This window comes from Anolis sagrei, chromosome X (genome assembly GCF_037176765.1).
Source record: "Anolis sagrei isolate rAnoSag1 chromosome X, rAnoSag1.mat, whole genome shotgun sequence".
NCBI lineage: Eukaryota > Metazoa > Chordata > Lepidosauria > Squamata > Dactyloidae > Anolis > Anolis sagrei.
Window position 1 is genome coordinate 66,456,360 of NC_090034.1, and position 14,102 is coordinate 66,470,461.

The 14,102-nt window shown below is 41.5% G+C and overlaps 1 protein-coding gene across 1 annotated transcript; it reads right to left on the minus strand.

Annotated features, from left to right (window-relative positions):
• Window positions 1-1,267: 1,267 nt before the first annotated feature.
• RPL11 (ribosomal protein L11) lies at window positions 1,268-13,540 on the minus strand. The gene is made up of 6 exons (XM_060784619.2): window positions 13,437-13,540; window positions 7,740-7,893; window positions 7,259-7,365; window positions 7,040-7,171; window positions 2,189-2,299; window positions 1,268-1,349 (listed from the first exon to the last, which is right to left on the minus strand). Exons 1-6 carry the CDS (start codon window positions 13,440-13,442, stop codon window positions 1,320-1,322), a joined length of 540 nt encoding a protein of 179 aa, XP_060640602.1. The 5' UTR covers window positions 13,443-13,540; the 3' UTR covers window positions 1,268-1,319.
• Window positions 13,541-14,102: the final 562 nt, after the last annotated feature.

A 14,102-nucleotide genomic window follows, 5' to 3' on the forward strand; every position in this document is an offset into this window, starting at 1 on the left:
ATCCGCGAAGAATAAATATAGATATTTAGGGTCTGCAAATATTGCAGAAGGGAAATGCACATATAGAGAGGATTTGCAAACATTTTAGGGGGAAATGCATATGTGAAATTAGTATATATAATTATAGATCTACATCTAGCTCTGCAGTGTTTATATAGGTATTGAATGTTTGCCTGTTACTATGTTGGAAACCAGCCTGAGTCCCCATGGTGAGATAGGGCAGGATACAAATGAAGTTTTATTATTATTAAGTAATTGTTGATAGCATATTGTTTTTGTTGACCCTACTTTTCCACTTACACAGCTAATTTTCCACTTTACACAGCTACCCTCGGCTTATACTCAAGTCAACAAGTTTTCCCAGGTTTTTTGTAGCAAAATTAGGTGCCTCAGCTTATTTTCGGGTCAACTTTTACTAGAGTACATAGGTAATTGTTTTTCCTGAAAATATTTCAAAGAAGCTGCTGTAGGGTTCTTCACTGAGAAAATGGTCAAGTGCCCAAAAATCCCAGTATTCATTCAAAATTGATCTGTTTATAGGTTTGAAGTGACAGCACACCTAACAAAATTACAATATAACACTAGCCCTCCAAGATCTCCGGAAAATCCTTCCCATATCATTTTTTTACCAGAAGCCTTAAGACTAGCAATCATTCTATTAGCAATCATAATACTCTACAACTACACTTTTCAGCTCCTAAAAAAGATGTTTATCCTATCTTAATAGCTTATCAGTGCACACTCAATATGGGTTGATTCACATTCCCTTCTCCACCATATTCCGGAGCAGAGAGTTCCAATGCTGAACAGCTCTCACCCTTAGGAAGTTCTTTCTCATGTTCAGATGGAATCTTCTTTCCTATTCCATTGTTCCATTGCGTTCTAGTCTCCAGGAAAGCAGAAGACAAGCTTGCCCTATGACTTCCTCTCATATCTTCATACATGGCCCTTATCATGTCTCTTCTCAGCCTTCTCTTCTGCAGGCTAAACATGCCCAGCTCTTTAAGCCACTCCTCATAGGACTTGTTCTCCACACCCTTGATCATTTTAGTCTCCCTCTGGACACATTCCAAATGGCCTTCTGTCAGGGGTGCTTTGAATGCGACTTTCCTGCTTTTTAGCAGAATTGGGTTGGACTGGATGGCACACGAGGTCTCTTCCAACTCATAGTGGGGTTTTTTTGTAAAAAGAGGAGAAACACAACAATGCAAACAGAAGGGCCCAGCCATCTCAGAAGAGAACCAGTACAAAACACACAACAGCAAACTACTGAAACAGTGGAAAAAATTTATTGGCTCTTTTTGAATAGAGGAATCAATTTATTTACCAGGAAGGATGATGCCATCATACTGCAAGAGAAGAAAGGTACCAGAAGTAAGTAATAAAAGTGTGTAACGATCTTCACATCATTTTCCTATCAACAGTAGAAAGGGAAAAGTAATATTTTGTGCATAGAACAGGTAAGGCAGGAAGAATGTATGTAGTTTTACTAGCTCAACTGTTTTAAAAAGGGCTGTTCTGTGCCCCCAAAAGAAAGAGGGCATAAGCTTGCTTATACAAGATTGTTAAAGAAGAGATGTCGATAAAAGCCACTCTAAATGTGCTGTGTGGCCTTTCAAGTATTATTTGCATCTCATGAGACTTCATGACAAAAATTTGTGTGAATTTAACCCCAAAAGAAGTGTGAATTTAGCTTCTTTTGGGGTTAAATTCTCACTTTACTTCAGCACAAACCTAGCTTATATATGGTTTAAACTAGGCATGGGCAAACTTGGGCCCTCCGGGTGTTTTGGATTTCAACTCCCACAATTCCTAACAGCCGGTAGGCTGTTAGGAATTGTGGGAGTTGAAGTCCAAAACACCTGGAGGGCCCAAATTTGCCCATGCCTGGTTTAAACAACCAGGAATGTGGGAAATACCAAAAACAAACCAACAGTCATGGCCTCAGATAGGTAGCTGAGTAGTCCTAGAACATGTGGAAGGCAACTAGAAACACACTTCTGTTGTATGGAAAATTTCAGGAATTCCTTGCTATTTTTACTGGAACTCTAACACACTTAATTAAGATGTTTCTGATTGATCACAGCATCACTGGAGATGTGAAGAGTTCATCTTTAGATACGTTTTACTAAGATGAACAGCTCAACACAGCTGAGCAAAAATCTTCCTTTCCGTCAACAGGACTTACCTTCTGCTGAAACCACCGCATAGCTTCCTCTTTGCTGATTCTGTGCTTGGCCCCAATGCTCCCAGTTCGGCGCTTCTTGTCAGCAATGCTGAAACCGGGCCTGCCCAGAACCTACAGCAGTTAACAATAAATCTTATTTACTCTCAGACATCAATTTTAAGAAATCTTTCCAGCTAAATTCTCATTATGACAGAGTGGTGATTGCGAAGGCAACTAGAAGAACTTAAAAGCTTGATATGGTAGATGACAAGCAGTAGATACTATTACATTTAGATGTAGTGTGTAATGAATCCCTTACCTTGGCAAGCTAGCTTAGGCCTAAGGAGGTGCGCCTGGCAAAGCCACGGCATCCATTTTAGAGAAGGGAGACGCCATCTTAGGTTAGGTTTGCCTTAAGGGGGCGTGTTCTAGTCTTGAAGGGAAAATCAGAAGGCTAGGATTGGTTAGAATGATGGGGGTGGAGCCTAAGTAATCTAAAGGAAAAAAGTGACTTTTAATCTGAGGCTCGAGTTCTCAGATGGCCAGTTGAGTTTGGAGTTGGAGCTTGGAAAGGGTAGAACGAAGATGTTGGGTGTTAATCAGAACAGTTTCGGGTTTTGAAGAACTACTTTGGGTCAGTCTTTTGTTTAGTATTCAGGGTAGCTATAGAGAAGTATAGCTAGAATACTGTGTGAGGCAGAACCCTGTTGGTGGTCTAAGGAATGCTACTTGAGGTTTTGGCTAGATTCCTAAGGGGGATTTTTGTGGGAGTTATTTTCGGAGATTCATTTCCTGAAGTAATTTTCTGTCTTGAAACTTGTAACCCAGAAGTTTAAAAATCTCTTCTTAAACGTAACCACAAGCTTTGTATGCCAGAACTTTAATGAAACCAATAAGCAATTGTACCTGAATTATTCAAGCCTGTTCAATAAACCTTCTTGTTATTTTTATCAACTTATACCAGCTTCAGTGTGAATACCTTTGTGGTCAAAGCATTATTTAAGTCAGCTTTTTACCAGCCTCTAAGAAAACCAGAGTAACACAGAGTGTGTTACTGAACAACCTCTCAATAATACCTCAGCCTGTTCATTCATAATATGGTGGCAGCGGAAATCTTTTAAAGAATCATTTTAAGTCTCTCAGTTCCAGTGGTTCCCAGTATCTCACTTTTAAATATACAGTTGGTTTCAACAACCATACTTCCTCTATATTTTTGGGGAGCTAATCTGTATTGGTGGTGTCATCATTATAATTTGGTAGGCTGCTGTGTGATCTTTATAATTTGGGGAAGCAGCATGGGGATTTTTATTATCGAATAAAGTTCCCTACTTTTCCCTATGGTTTGTTATATAGTGCAACTCCAAGACAAAATAATTGGTTGATATTCTTTACTGAAATTCTCTAGAATTTGTCATCTATGATTGGTCTGTATACACAGATCCTATGGAACCACAGGCCACCTTAACAGCCAGCACCTCCCCTCCACCCCAAATCCACTTTAAGAGCCAGCCTCTGGATCAGGTGAAGGAGGTCCATTTAGCTTCTGGCTGAGACAAAGAGCGGATGCTTCTACCTCCTCCTTCAGGAGGAAGCTGGTGCAACCATCAGAACGCTCCCCACTGCAAATCCTTGCCTATCAGATGGGATACCAAAACATAAAGCAAAATGAACAAGGTCACTGGAAACCCATAAGCAAGCGAAGCCAAAGACACATTCTCCATATTGTGTTGTTGAAGGTTTTCATGGCTGTAATCACTAGGCTGCAGTGAGTTTTCCGAGCTGTATGGCCATGTTCCAAAAACATTCTCTCCTGACATTTCGCCCACACCTATGGCAGGCATCCTCAGGTTGTGAGGTCTGTTGAAAACTAGGCAAGTGGGGTTTATATATCTGTGGAATGTCCAGTGTGGGAGAAAGAACTCTTGTCTGTTTGAGACAAGTGTGAATGTTGCAAGTGACCACCCTGATTAGCATTAAATAGCCTTGCAACTTCAAAACCTGGCTGCTTCCTGCCTGGGGGAATCCTTTGCTGGGAGGTGATTAGCTAGCCCTGATTGTTTATCTGGAATTCCCCTACTTTTTGAGTGTTGCTCTTAATTACTGTCCTGATTTTAGAGTTTTTAAATACTGTAGCCAGATTTTGGTCAATTTCATGGTTTCTTCCTTTTGGTTGAAATTGTCCACATGCTTGTGGATTTTAATGGCTTATTTGTGAAGTCTGACATGGTGGTGGTTAGAATGGTCCAGCATTTCTGTGTTCTCAAATAATATGCTGTGTCCAGGTTGGCTCATCAGGTGGTCTGCTATGTTTCACCATCGCCTCACCACAAACTACTTCCAGTGGGACAATGAATTCTATGAACAGAAAGGTAGAGTAGCCATCAGGAGCCCTCTCACCCCAATCATAGCAAGTTTCTACATGGAGCACTTTGATAAACAAGCCCTGGAAACAGCAACAAAAAGCCCACTATATGGTTCAGATATGTGGATGACACCACCATTTGTAGCCAAGAAGAACTCAACAACTTCCTGGACCACCTCAACAGCATCCGCCCAAACATCCAATTCGTCATGGAAAAAGAAAATGAAGGCAAACTATCATTTATAGATGTCCTGATCATCCGCAAGCCCAATCAACAATTGGACCACACAGTTTACAAAAAACCTACACACTGATAGATACCTACATAAAAACTCCCATCACCCAAGTCAGAAAAGAAGCATAATTAAAGCTCTGGCAGACCATGCAAAAAGAATATGTAAACCCCATTTCCTCCAAGGTGAACTGAACAACCTAAACTGGGCTCTACAGGCCAATGGAGACTCCACCACAGGCGTCAGAAGAGCTGCAAGACCAAAAGCAAGACAGGAAAAGACAAAATCCACCCAGAGGAAAAGTGTTCTTGCCATACATCAAGGGAACCACTGACCGCATAGGGAAGCTGATGAAGACACACATCATACAGACTATCTACAGGCCCACGAAGAAAATCCAACAAATGCTACGTTCAGCAAAGGACAAGAGGGATCCTCTCACCTCTGCAGGAGTCTATTGTATACTATGCAGTTGTAGACAAGTCTCCATAGGGACCACCAAACAAACGCAGCATTGCTCAGAGACAAATCAAGGAACATGAAAGGCACTGCAGACTAATTCAACCAGAGAAATTAGCCATAGCAGAGCACCTGATGAACCAACCTGGACACAGCATATTACTGTATATACTCGAGTATAAGCCTAGTTTTTCAGCCCCCTTTTTAGGCTGAAAATGTTCCCCTCGGCTTATACTCGAGTCAAGGTTATTTATTACTTTACTTTGTTATTAGTATCATTTTATTACATGAATTATTTTAATATATTATTATAATATTTACATTATTTTACTCTACAATATTATTATTTTATTACATTTATTATTTTACTCTATTTATTATTAGTATTAATTATTTACTCTTTATTATTATTACATTTATTCTTTTACTTTATTTTTATTGTTACTGCATTTATAATTTTACTCTGTTATTACTGTTATTTCCATTATTTTACTCTATTATTATTATCATTATTATTATTATCATCCTGACACAAAAACACAGTATGACACAGCAAATGAGGTATATATGCTAGATTTCATTATTATTATTATTATTATTATTATTATTCTCTATTATTATTGGAGGGATACATAAGCACATTTATACTGAAGATTAGAATAATGATTTAAGCTGGACAGTCTTAAATTACAGTTTTATGTAAATATTCAAAAACATTTAACCTACTGATGCCTCAATTAATGTTATGTTATTGATATCTATTTTCATTTTGAAATTTACCAGTAACTGCTGCATTTCCCACCCTCAGCTTATACTCGAGTCAATAAGTTTTCCCAGTTTTTTGTGGTAAAATTAGGTGCCTCGGCTTATATTCGGGTTGGCTTATACTCGAATATATACGGTATTTTAGAACACAGAAGTGCTGGACCACTTTAACAACCACTATGTCGGACTTCACAGAGGAGCCATTGAAATCCGCAAGAATGTCGACAGTTTCAACACAAAGGGGGAAAACATGAAAATGAACAAATTCTGGCTAAAATTAGGACACTAAATGAAGAACAACACTCAAAAAAAGGGAATTCCAGACAGAAAATAACCAGGGCCACTTAATCACCTCCCAACAAAGGATTCCCGCAGGCACGAAGCAGCCAAGGCTATTCAATGCTAATCAAGGTGATCAACTGCAACATTCACACTAACCTCAAACGGACAAGAGTTCTTTCTCCCACCCTGGACACTCCACAGATATATAAACCCCACCTGCCTTGTTTCCAACAAACCTCACAAACTCTGAGGATGCCTGCCATAGGTGTGGGTGAAACGTCAGGAGCGAATGCTTCTGGAACATGGCCAGACAGCCCGGAAAACTCACATCAACCCATTCCCCATATTGTGTGTAAAAATCTACAGACAATAATAATACATTTTATGTATCACCCGCCTCTCCTAAAGACTTTGGGGGGGGGGGATATAACAAAGTCAAGGCATAGCAACATAATAAAACTTATACAATTAAATAAAATACATAAAATACACAACAGACTTTATGCCTGATGAACCCCAAGAAGAGATATGAGTTTTTAATATTAAAAAAGAAGACTAAAAAACCAATTTTTACCTAAAATCAAACTAAACAGTCTATGGCAAGGAAACTAACAACAAAGAGGGGTCATAGAAATTGGACTGTGGGTATAGAGAGGCTGAGAAGTGCAAAAAGGCCTTCAGGGGACCAAGTCCTCTGCTCACTTCTGCTATAACAACATAAAACCCAAGATTATCGTTAACAATGCAAAAAAGTAAGATGAGAATACAAACCACATAGAAGTCCAAGCCGTAGATACCAATACTGGGATCGTATTTTATGCCCAAATCAATGTGCTCCTGAATTCCAAAACCGAAGTTGCCGGTGTCAGAGAAGTTATTCTTCCTCAGCTCGTATTCACGCACCTGAAACAGAGACATCAGCTTTTCAACTTGCCCTCCTTTCAAATGAAGGCAAGTTCTGTGAAAACTTGTCCAGAAACGAGAGCTCACCTTCAAGCCTTTCTCCAAGATCTCCTCAGCTTTGGCCCCGCGCACAGTGCAGTGGACGGCAATCTTTTCATTTCTCCTGATCCCAAAGGAGCGGACGGTGTATCGAGCTGCAGAACACGCCAATTTTTAGTCAGTTTGAGTGAAATTGCAGGAAGAGGATTACATTGTGGTATACTGAAATGGGAAAAAGTCTTCCTAACACTCAGGGAAAGGCAAGAGACAAGCAGCGTGGAAAGAGAAGGTCTACATTTGGATACAAATCATATGCAGACAAGATAACACACAACTAAAAACATAAATTGTTCTGCTTAAAATCTATTGTTACTTTGAAAGTCACAAAAACTGGAATGCAATATGTAACACCTGAAGTGGAACATGGAGCTTGAGGTAGAGTGAACTCTGAGGAACTTTAATGAAACCCTTGCATTTCTGCTACTGAAACTCACTAGAAGCTTTCGTGATAGTTTCCTGACAAGCTTACCTTTGGAGAACACAGGGGTTTGCCCCGTGAGCTGCTCCAGTACTTTGGCAGCTCGGGTAAGCCTGTCTCCACTCTCACCAACACAGATATTCAGGCAGAGTTTGCGGATGCGCAGCTCCCGCATGGGGTTCTCCTTCTCAACCTGTTCTTGTTGCTGCAAGAAATGAAACAAGAAAGTACTGTTGATACAAGATGGCATAACATTGTACACAGTCTATGTCATTGAGAAACGACATATTGGGCTGGTCCCTCACTATCACCTGTTTGAAAGTCACATCATTTCAACATAAATCTTCATACCTTAAAGAAGACCTACATAACCTGTGGCTCTCCAGGTGTTTTGGACTTCAGCTCCCAGAATTCCTGACCACTGGAGAAGCTGGCTATGGCTTTTGGGAGTTGGAGGCCCAAACACCTGGAGGGCCACAGATTGTGCAGTTCTGCTTTAAAGAGGTCATTCTATACATTAACTCCCTCCCCAGTGATATTAGAGCAGCACCCTCCTTCTGACCTTCAAAAGGAAAGTGAAAACCTGGCTCTGGGGTCAAGCCTTTGGAGATTAATCTATAGTGCGATAATAGCCTCAAAATATGTGCAATTGATCTTTGGAAGGGCCCCGGATTAAAATTGAGGATGGCATGATTTTAAGCGTGAATTCAATATATATAATGCTCTGTGCATAATGAGTACCTTAAAAACAAAAGAACCACTGAACGAAATCACACCAAATTTGGCAGCAAAACATCTCACAACACAAGGGGTGACCATCACTCAAAAAATTATGATTTTGTCATTTGGGAGTTGTAGCTTCTGGGATCTATAGTTCACCTACAATCAAAGAGGATTCTGAACTCCATCAACGATGGAATTGAACCAACTTGGCACACAGAACTCCAATGACCAACAGAAAATACTGGAAGGGTTTGGTGGGGATTGACCTTGAGTTTGGAAGTTGTAGTTCACCTACATCAAGAGAGCACTGTGAACTCAAGCAATGATGGATCTGGACCAAACTTGGCACATGCACTCAATACGCCCAAATATGAACGCAGATTGAGATTGGGGGAAATAGACCTTGACATTTGGGAGTTGTAGTCACTGGGATTCACAGTTCACCTACAATCAAAGAGCATTCTGAACACCACGAATGACAGAATCGGGGCAAACTCCCACACAGAACCCCCATGACCAACAGAAAATACTTAAGGCCATCTAATCCCACTCCCTTCATCAGGGCAAGAAAACGGAATCAAAGTCCTCCTGACAAAGAGCCATCCACCCAGAGATAGATAGATAGAGATAGATAGATAATAATTTACACACACAGATGGAGTATCATAGATTTGAAAGGGACCCCTAGAGAAAGACAATGATATGTTGCATGTTCCAGGGTGGGCAAACCAGACACTACCCACATCAACACTGACAAAGAAACAGCAAGAAATAGTTTACCTGCAAGCATAAAGAAATTACATATATTAGAAACCAAAACTTTCTCATTACTTTATTTTCCAGATCAACAGACTGGGCCACAGCAACGCGTAGAAGGGAACAGCTAGTGTTTTATATGGTTTAATGTGCATTTAATTTTAATTCTTAAAATGTGTAGCCGCCTTGAGTCCCCTTCAGGGTAGAGAAAGGCAGGACACAAATAGAGTATATTAATACATTGTGTGAGATCTTCATGCTCAGTTCTCATTGCTAGAATCCTGATTTACACTACAAATATATTGCCTTACTGTCACTACCTACTTCTGCCCTTGGCGAGTTTGATATGGCTGAGAGAAAATGACACTCTTTGAAAAGGTGTCATAAGGAAGAGGGAGTAGGCTTGCTTTCTGCTGCTCTGGATACAAGGATTCAATGGAGTAATGGGTTCAAACTACAAGAAAGGAGATTCTACCTGACTATTAGGAAGAACTTCCTGACAGTGAGAGCTGTTCAACAGTGAAACCTTTTGCCTCAGAGTGTGGTGGAAGCTCCTTTATTGGAGGCTTTTAAACAGAGGCTGAATGGTCATATGTCGGGGGTGCATTGATAGTGCTTTTCAAAGTGTTAAAAGTAAGGGCTCCTAAAGATAACCAAGACTACTGTGACTGCTATGAGACTTGGTACATGTATATTAGTTACTAGCCGTCCCCTGCCACGCATTGCTGTGGTCCAGTTTGTGTATATGTGTTTTGTGTATTTGTGTGTGTATATATTTGTGTATATACGTGTTTGTGTATATGTATGTTGTTTTGCGCATGTGTTGTAATGTATTTTTTGGTTTTTGGCTTTTTAAGTCCCTTCCACTGTGTTTTTCAGTGTTTTTATGAGTGATGGTCACTTGTTGGCTGATAGGTGAATTGTGTCCAAATTGGTCATGGGATTCCTGTGTGCCACATTTGGTTCAATTCCATCATTGGTGGAGTTCAGAATGCATTTTGATTATGGTTGAACTATAAATCCTAGCAACTACAACTCCCAAATGACAAAATCAATTTTTTGAGTGATGGTCACTCCTTGGGTTAGTAGGTGTCTTGTGGCCAAATTTGATGGCAATTTGTCCAGTGGTTAATCCCAAAACGAACATTACATTTTTATTTATATAGATTGAAGTGAAAATGTCACTTTTCTCACTCGTTCCTCATGTTGATTTTTGGAAAGATACTCTGGCCCTTTCCTCACAGCTGAATAAAATCCCACATTATGACCTCACTACCTCTGAGGATGCTTGCTATAGATGCAGGCGAAATGTCAGGAGAAAATGCCTCTAGAACATGGCCATATATCCCGAAAAAACCTACAACAACCCAGTGATTCCGGCCATGAACAATACATTCCCACATTATCTGCTTTGAACTGGAATATATATTATTATTATAACTTTATTTGTACCCCGCTAGCATCTCCCGAAGGACTCGATGCGGCTTACATAGGCCAAAGCCTCAAAACACAGTACAACAATACAATACCTAAAGCAAATTAAAAACAGTTAAGCAGAATAAACAACAACAGTAACAATACATCGAGACACTATAAAACTGGGCCGGCCAGAATATATGGCAGTGTTGACTCAAGATAACCCAGTTCAAAACAGATACTGTTGGATTTTCTGCCTTGATATTCTGGGTTATATGGCTGTGTGGAAGGGCCCTCTGTTATAATTGTTGGCAGGTTAGCTGGAGCTTTTTGTATTTGGGTAGCAAGAAAAGTTAATGCGCCCCATTGTTGGTTGAAAACTGTAAAACCTTTGAAACAATACTCAAAATGAAGAACAATTTTAACAAATAGAAACATATTAGTATTTCAATGGGGAGTGTGGGCCTGCTTTTAACTGATGAGATAGGATTGTTGTTGGGTTGTTGTAGGTTTTTTCGGGCTATATGGCCATGGTCTAGAGGCATTCTCTCCTGGCGTTTCGCCTGCATCTATGGCAAGCATCCTCAGAGGTAGTGAGGTCTGTTGGAACTAGGAAAAAGGGTTTATATGTCTGTGGAATGACCAGGGTGAGACAAAGGACTCTTGTCTGCTGGAGCTAGGTGTGAATGTTTCAACTGACCACCTTGATTAGCATATAATGGCCTGACAGTGCCTAGAGCAAACTTTTGTTGAGAGGTGATTAGAGGATTGTTGTTGTGTGCTTTCAAGTCATTTTAGACTTAGGTTGACCGTGAGTGACAGCCGGGTAAATGACCTTGGAGGGCCATATGCATTTTCTCCTGACGTTTCGCCTGCATCTATAGCAAGCATCCTCAGAGGTAGTGAGGTCATAATGTGGGATTTTATTCAGCTGTGTGGAAAGGGCCAGAGTATCTTTCCAAAAATCAACATGAGGAATGAGTAAGAAAAGTGACTTTAGTTTGAGGACCCCTGATCTAGTCTCTAAGTGACAACAAGAGAGTTGGAACACCTGATAAAAGGAAATAATTGCAGTTTGTTAAAACATAATAAGGCTGGCAACATATTTCCAGAAGTATAAATACCAGAAGCATATCCTAATACATTTCATTACACTGCTCCTCAGAACTATGGCACATTTTCCAAAACTTTGTGCAATACATCAAGGTGGGGAGAAGAGACCGCCTTTAAAGACAAGGGAATGGAGAACCATTGTCTGGGGTAAAAACATATGCTTCACCTTACAGAAAGTTTCAGGTTTACATCTTAATCTTTCCATCACTAAGGGCCTTCCCACACAGCCCTATATACCAGAATATAAAGACAGAAGATTTACAATATCTGCTTTGAACTGGGTTATCTGAGTCCACACTCAGATAATGTGGGATTTTCTGCCTTGATATTCTGGGATATAGGGCTGTGTGGAAGGGCCCTCAGTAAGAGGGGATAGTGAAGCATCATGAGGCTGTTGTGAGCCTCTGAAAGTTAAAATGGGCAACAGGATAGACTTTTAGGGTTTAAAAACTTTTAGAGACTTTTGTATAACTTTTTAGAACCCAGAGCAAATTATTTGTCCTCGTGTGAACCTTCATAAGCTGTCCTCTTAAAACTATATGCCCTGCTATTGAGGGTGCCAACCTCCCAGTCTACATTTTCACATTATCCCTGCCTCGTTTCATATTCTTGTGTTTATCTGTTATGCTGCATTTCCAAAAGCTTGTCCAAAGAGCCAGGTTTTTACTCTTTTCCGAAAAAGCTGGAGGGACGGGGCCGATCTAATATCCCTAGGAAGGGAGTTCCACAGCCGAGGGGCCACCACTAAGAAGTCCCTGTCTCTCGCCCCCGCCAAATGCGCCTGCGAGGAAGGCAGGATCGAGAACAGGGCATCCCCGACAATCTTAAGTTCCTAGATGGTTCATAAGGAGAGATGGCTTCTTCCTGCATGGGGACCCTTTGTTGGGAGGTGTTAGCTGGCCCTGATTGAGTCTTGTATAGAATTCCAGAATAATCAAGGTGGCCATTGGCAACATTCACACTTGCCTCAAGAAGACAAGAGTTCTTCCTCCCACCCTAGACATTATTCCACAGATATTTAAACCCCACTCGCCTATTTTCCAACAGGCCCCTCAACCTCTGAGGATGCCTGCCATAGATGTGGGCAAAACGTCTGGAGAGAATGCTTCTGGAAATGGCCATACATCCCGGAAAACTCACAGCAACCCATTGAATAATTTTGTTTCTGTCTGTGTTCGCCTGATCATTAGAAAGCAAAGGGGTCACTCTCTCGAGGTGCATCTACACAGCAGAATTGATACAGTTTGATCCCTCTCTATCTGCTATGACTGAAAGCTTTAGTATCATAGAATTTATAGTTTCGCACGGTCTTGAGCCTTGTCTGCCAGGCTTGGGCCTCATTAAGCTGCAACTCCCAGGATCCATAGCACTGAGCCAGGGAAGTTAATGTGGAGTCAAACTGAATCAATTCTAGCGTGTAGATGTCCTCTGTCCCACCCATGTGGATGACTCCCCAAAGATACAGAACGTAAAGGAGGAAATGCAATTGTGAGAGAGATTGGAGCTCGACTACTGAGCCTGGTCAGCAATGGCCGAAGAGCCCCGCAAGGCCTGGGCGCTTTCCCGGCGCCATCCTTGGCCAATGTGGCTCTCCCCCAATTCTAAGATTCGCCTGCCCTTCTCCCGGCGCTTTCCCGTCCCTCCGGATGAAACCCTTCCCGGAAAAGACCCTGTGGCGGCAGGATGGCGGCAGATTGTCGGCCTCCCCCCGGCGGAGCCCTTCTGAAGCCAGCTACTCACCGCCATCTTGGAGCCGTGGAAAAGGTCGCGAGAGGTCCGGAACGGGATCTTGTGTGGCAAGTCGCGCCGGGCGGCCAATAGGGATATGGGAAACAAGGAGGACCAATGGAGAATACCGCTGCCCCCTGGAGGCAGGAGGGGCGCATTACAAGGTGCCTTATCACTAGCCATGCTGGGACTTTCCCATGCATAGGCATATAGTCATGCATGTTTGGGCATTTATATACCGTATTTATTGATCTACTAGCTGTACCCACCACGCGTTGCTGTGGCCAACCGTCCCTCTCTCTTTCCTTTTCTTTCTCTCCTTCCCTCCCTCAGTCTTTTTTGCCTTCCCCCTTGTCTTTCCCTTCTTTTTTCCCTTCTCCTTTCTCTCCTTTCTTCCCTCTCTACCTCTTTTCTTCCTTCCTTCCTTTGCTCTTTGGTTCCATCCTTCCTTCTCTTTTTCCTTCCTTTCCTTCCTTCCTTCCCTCACTCTTTCTCTCCATTCCTTCCCTCCCTCCCTCTTTCCTTCCTTCCCCCCTTTTCTTTCCCTTCTCCTTTCTCTCCTTTCTTCTTTCTCTATCTCCTTCCTTCCTTTACTCTTTGGTTCCATCCTTCCTTCTCTCTTTCCTTTCTTCCTTCCCTCCCTCCCTCCCTCTTTCCTTCCTTCCCCCCTTGTCTTTC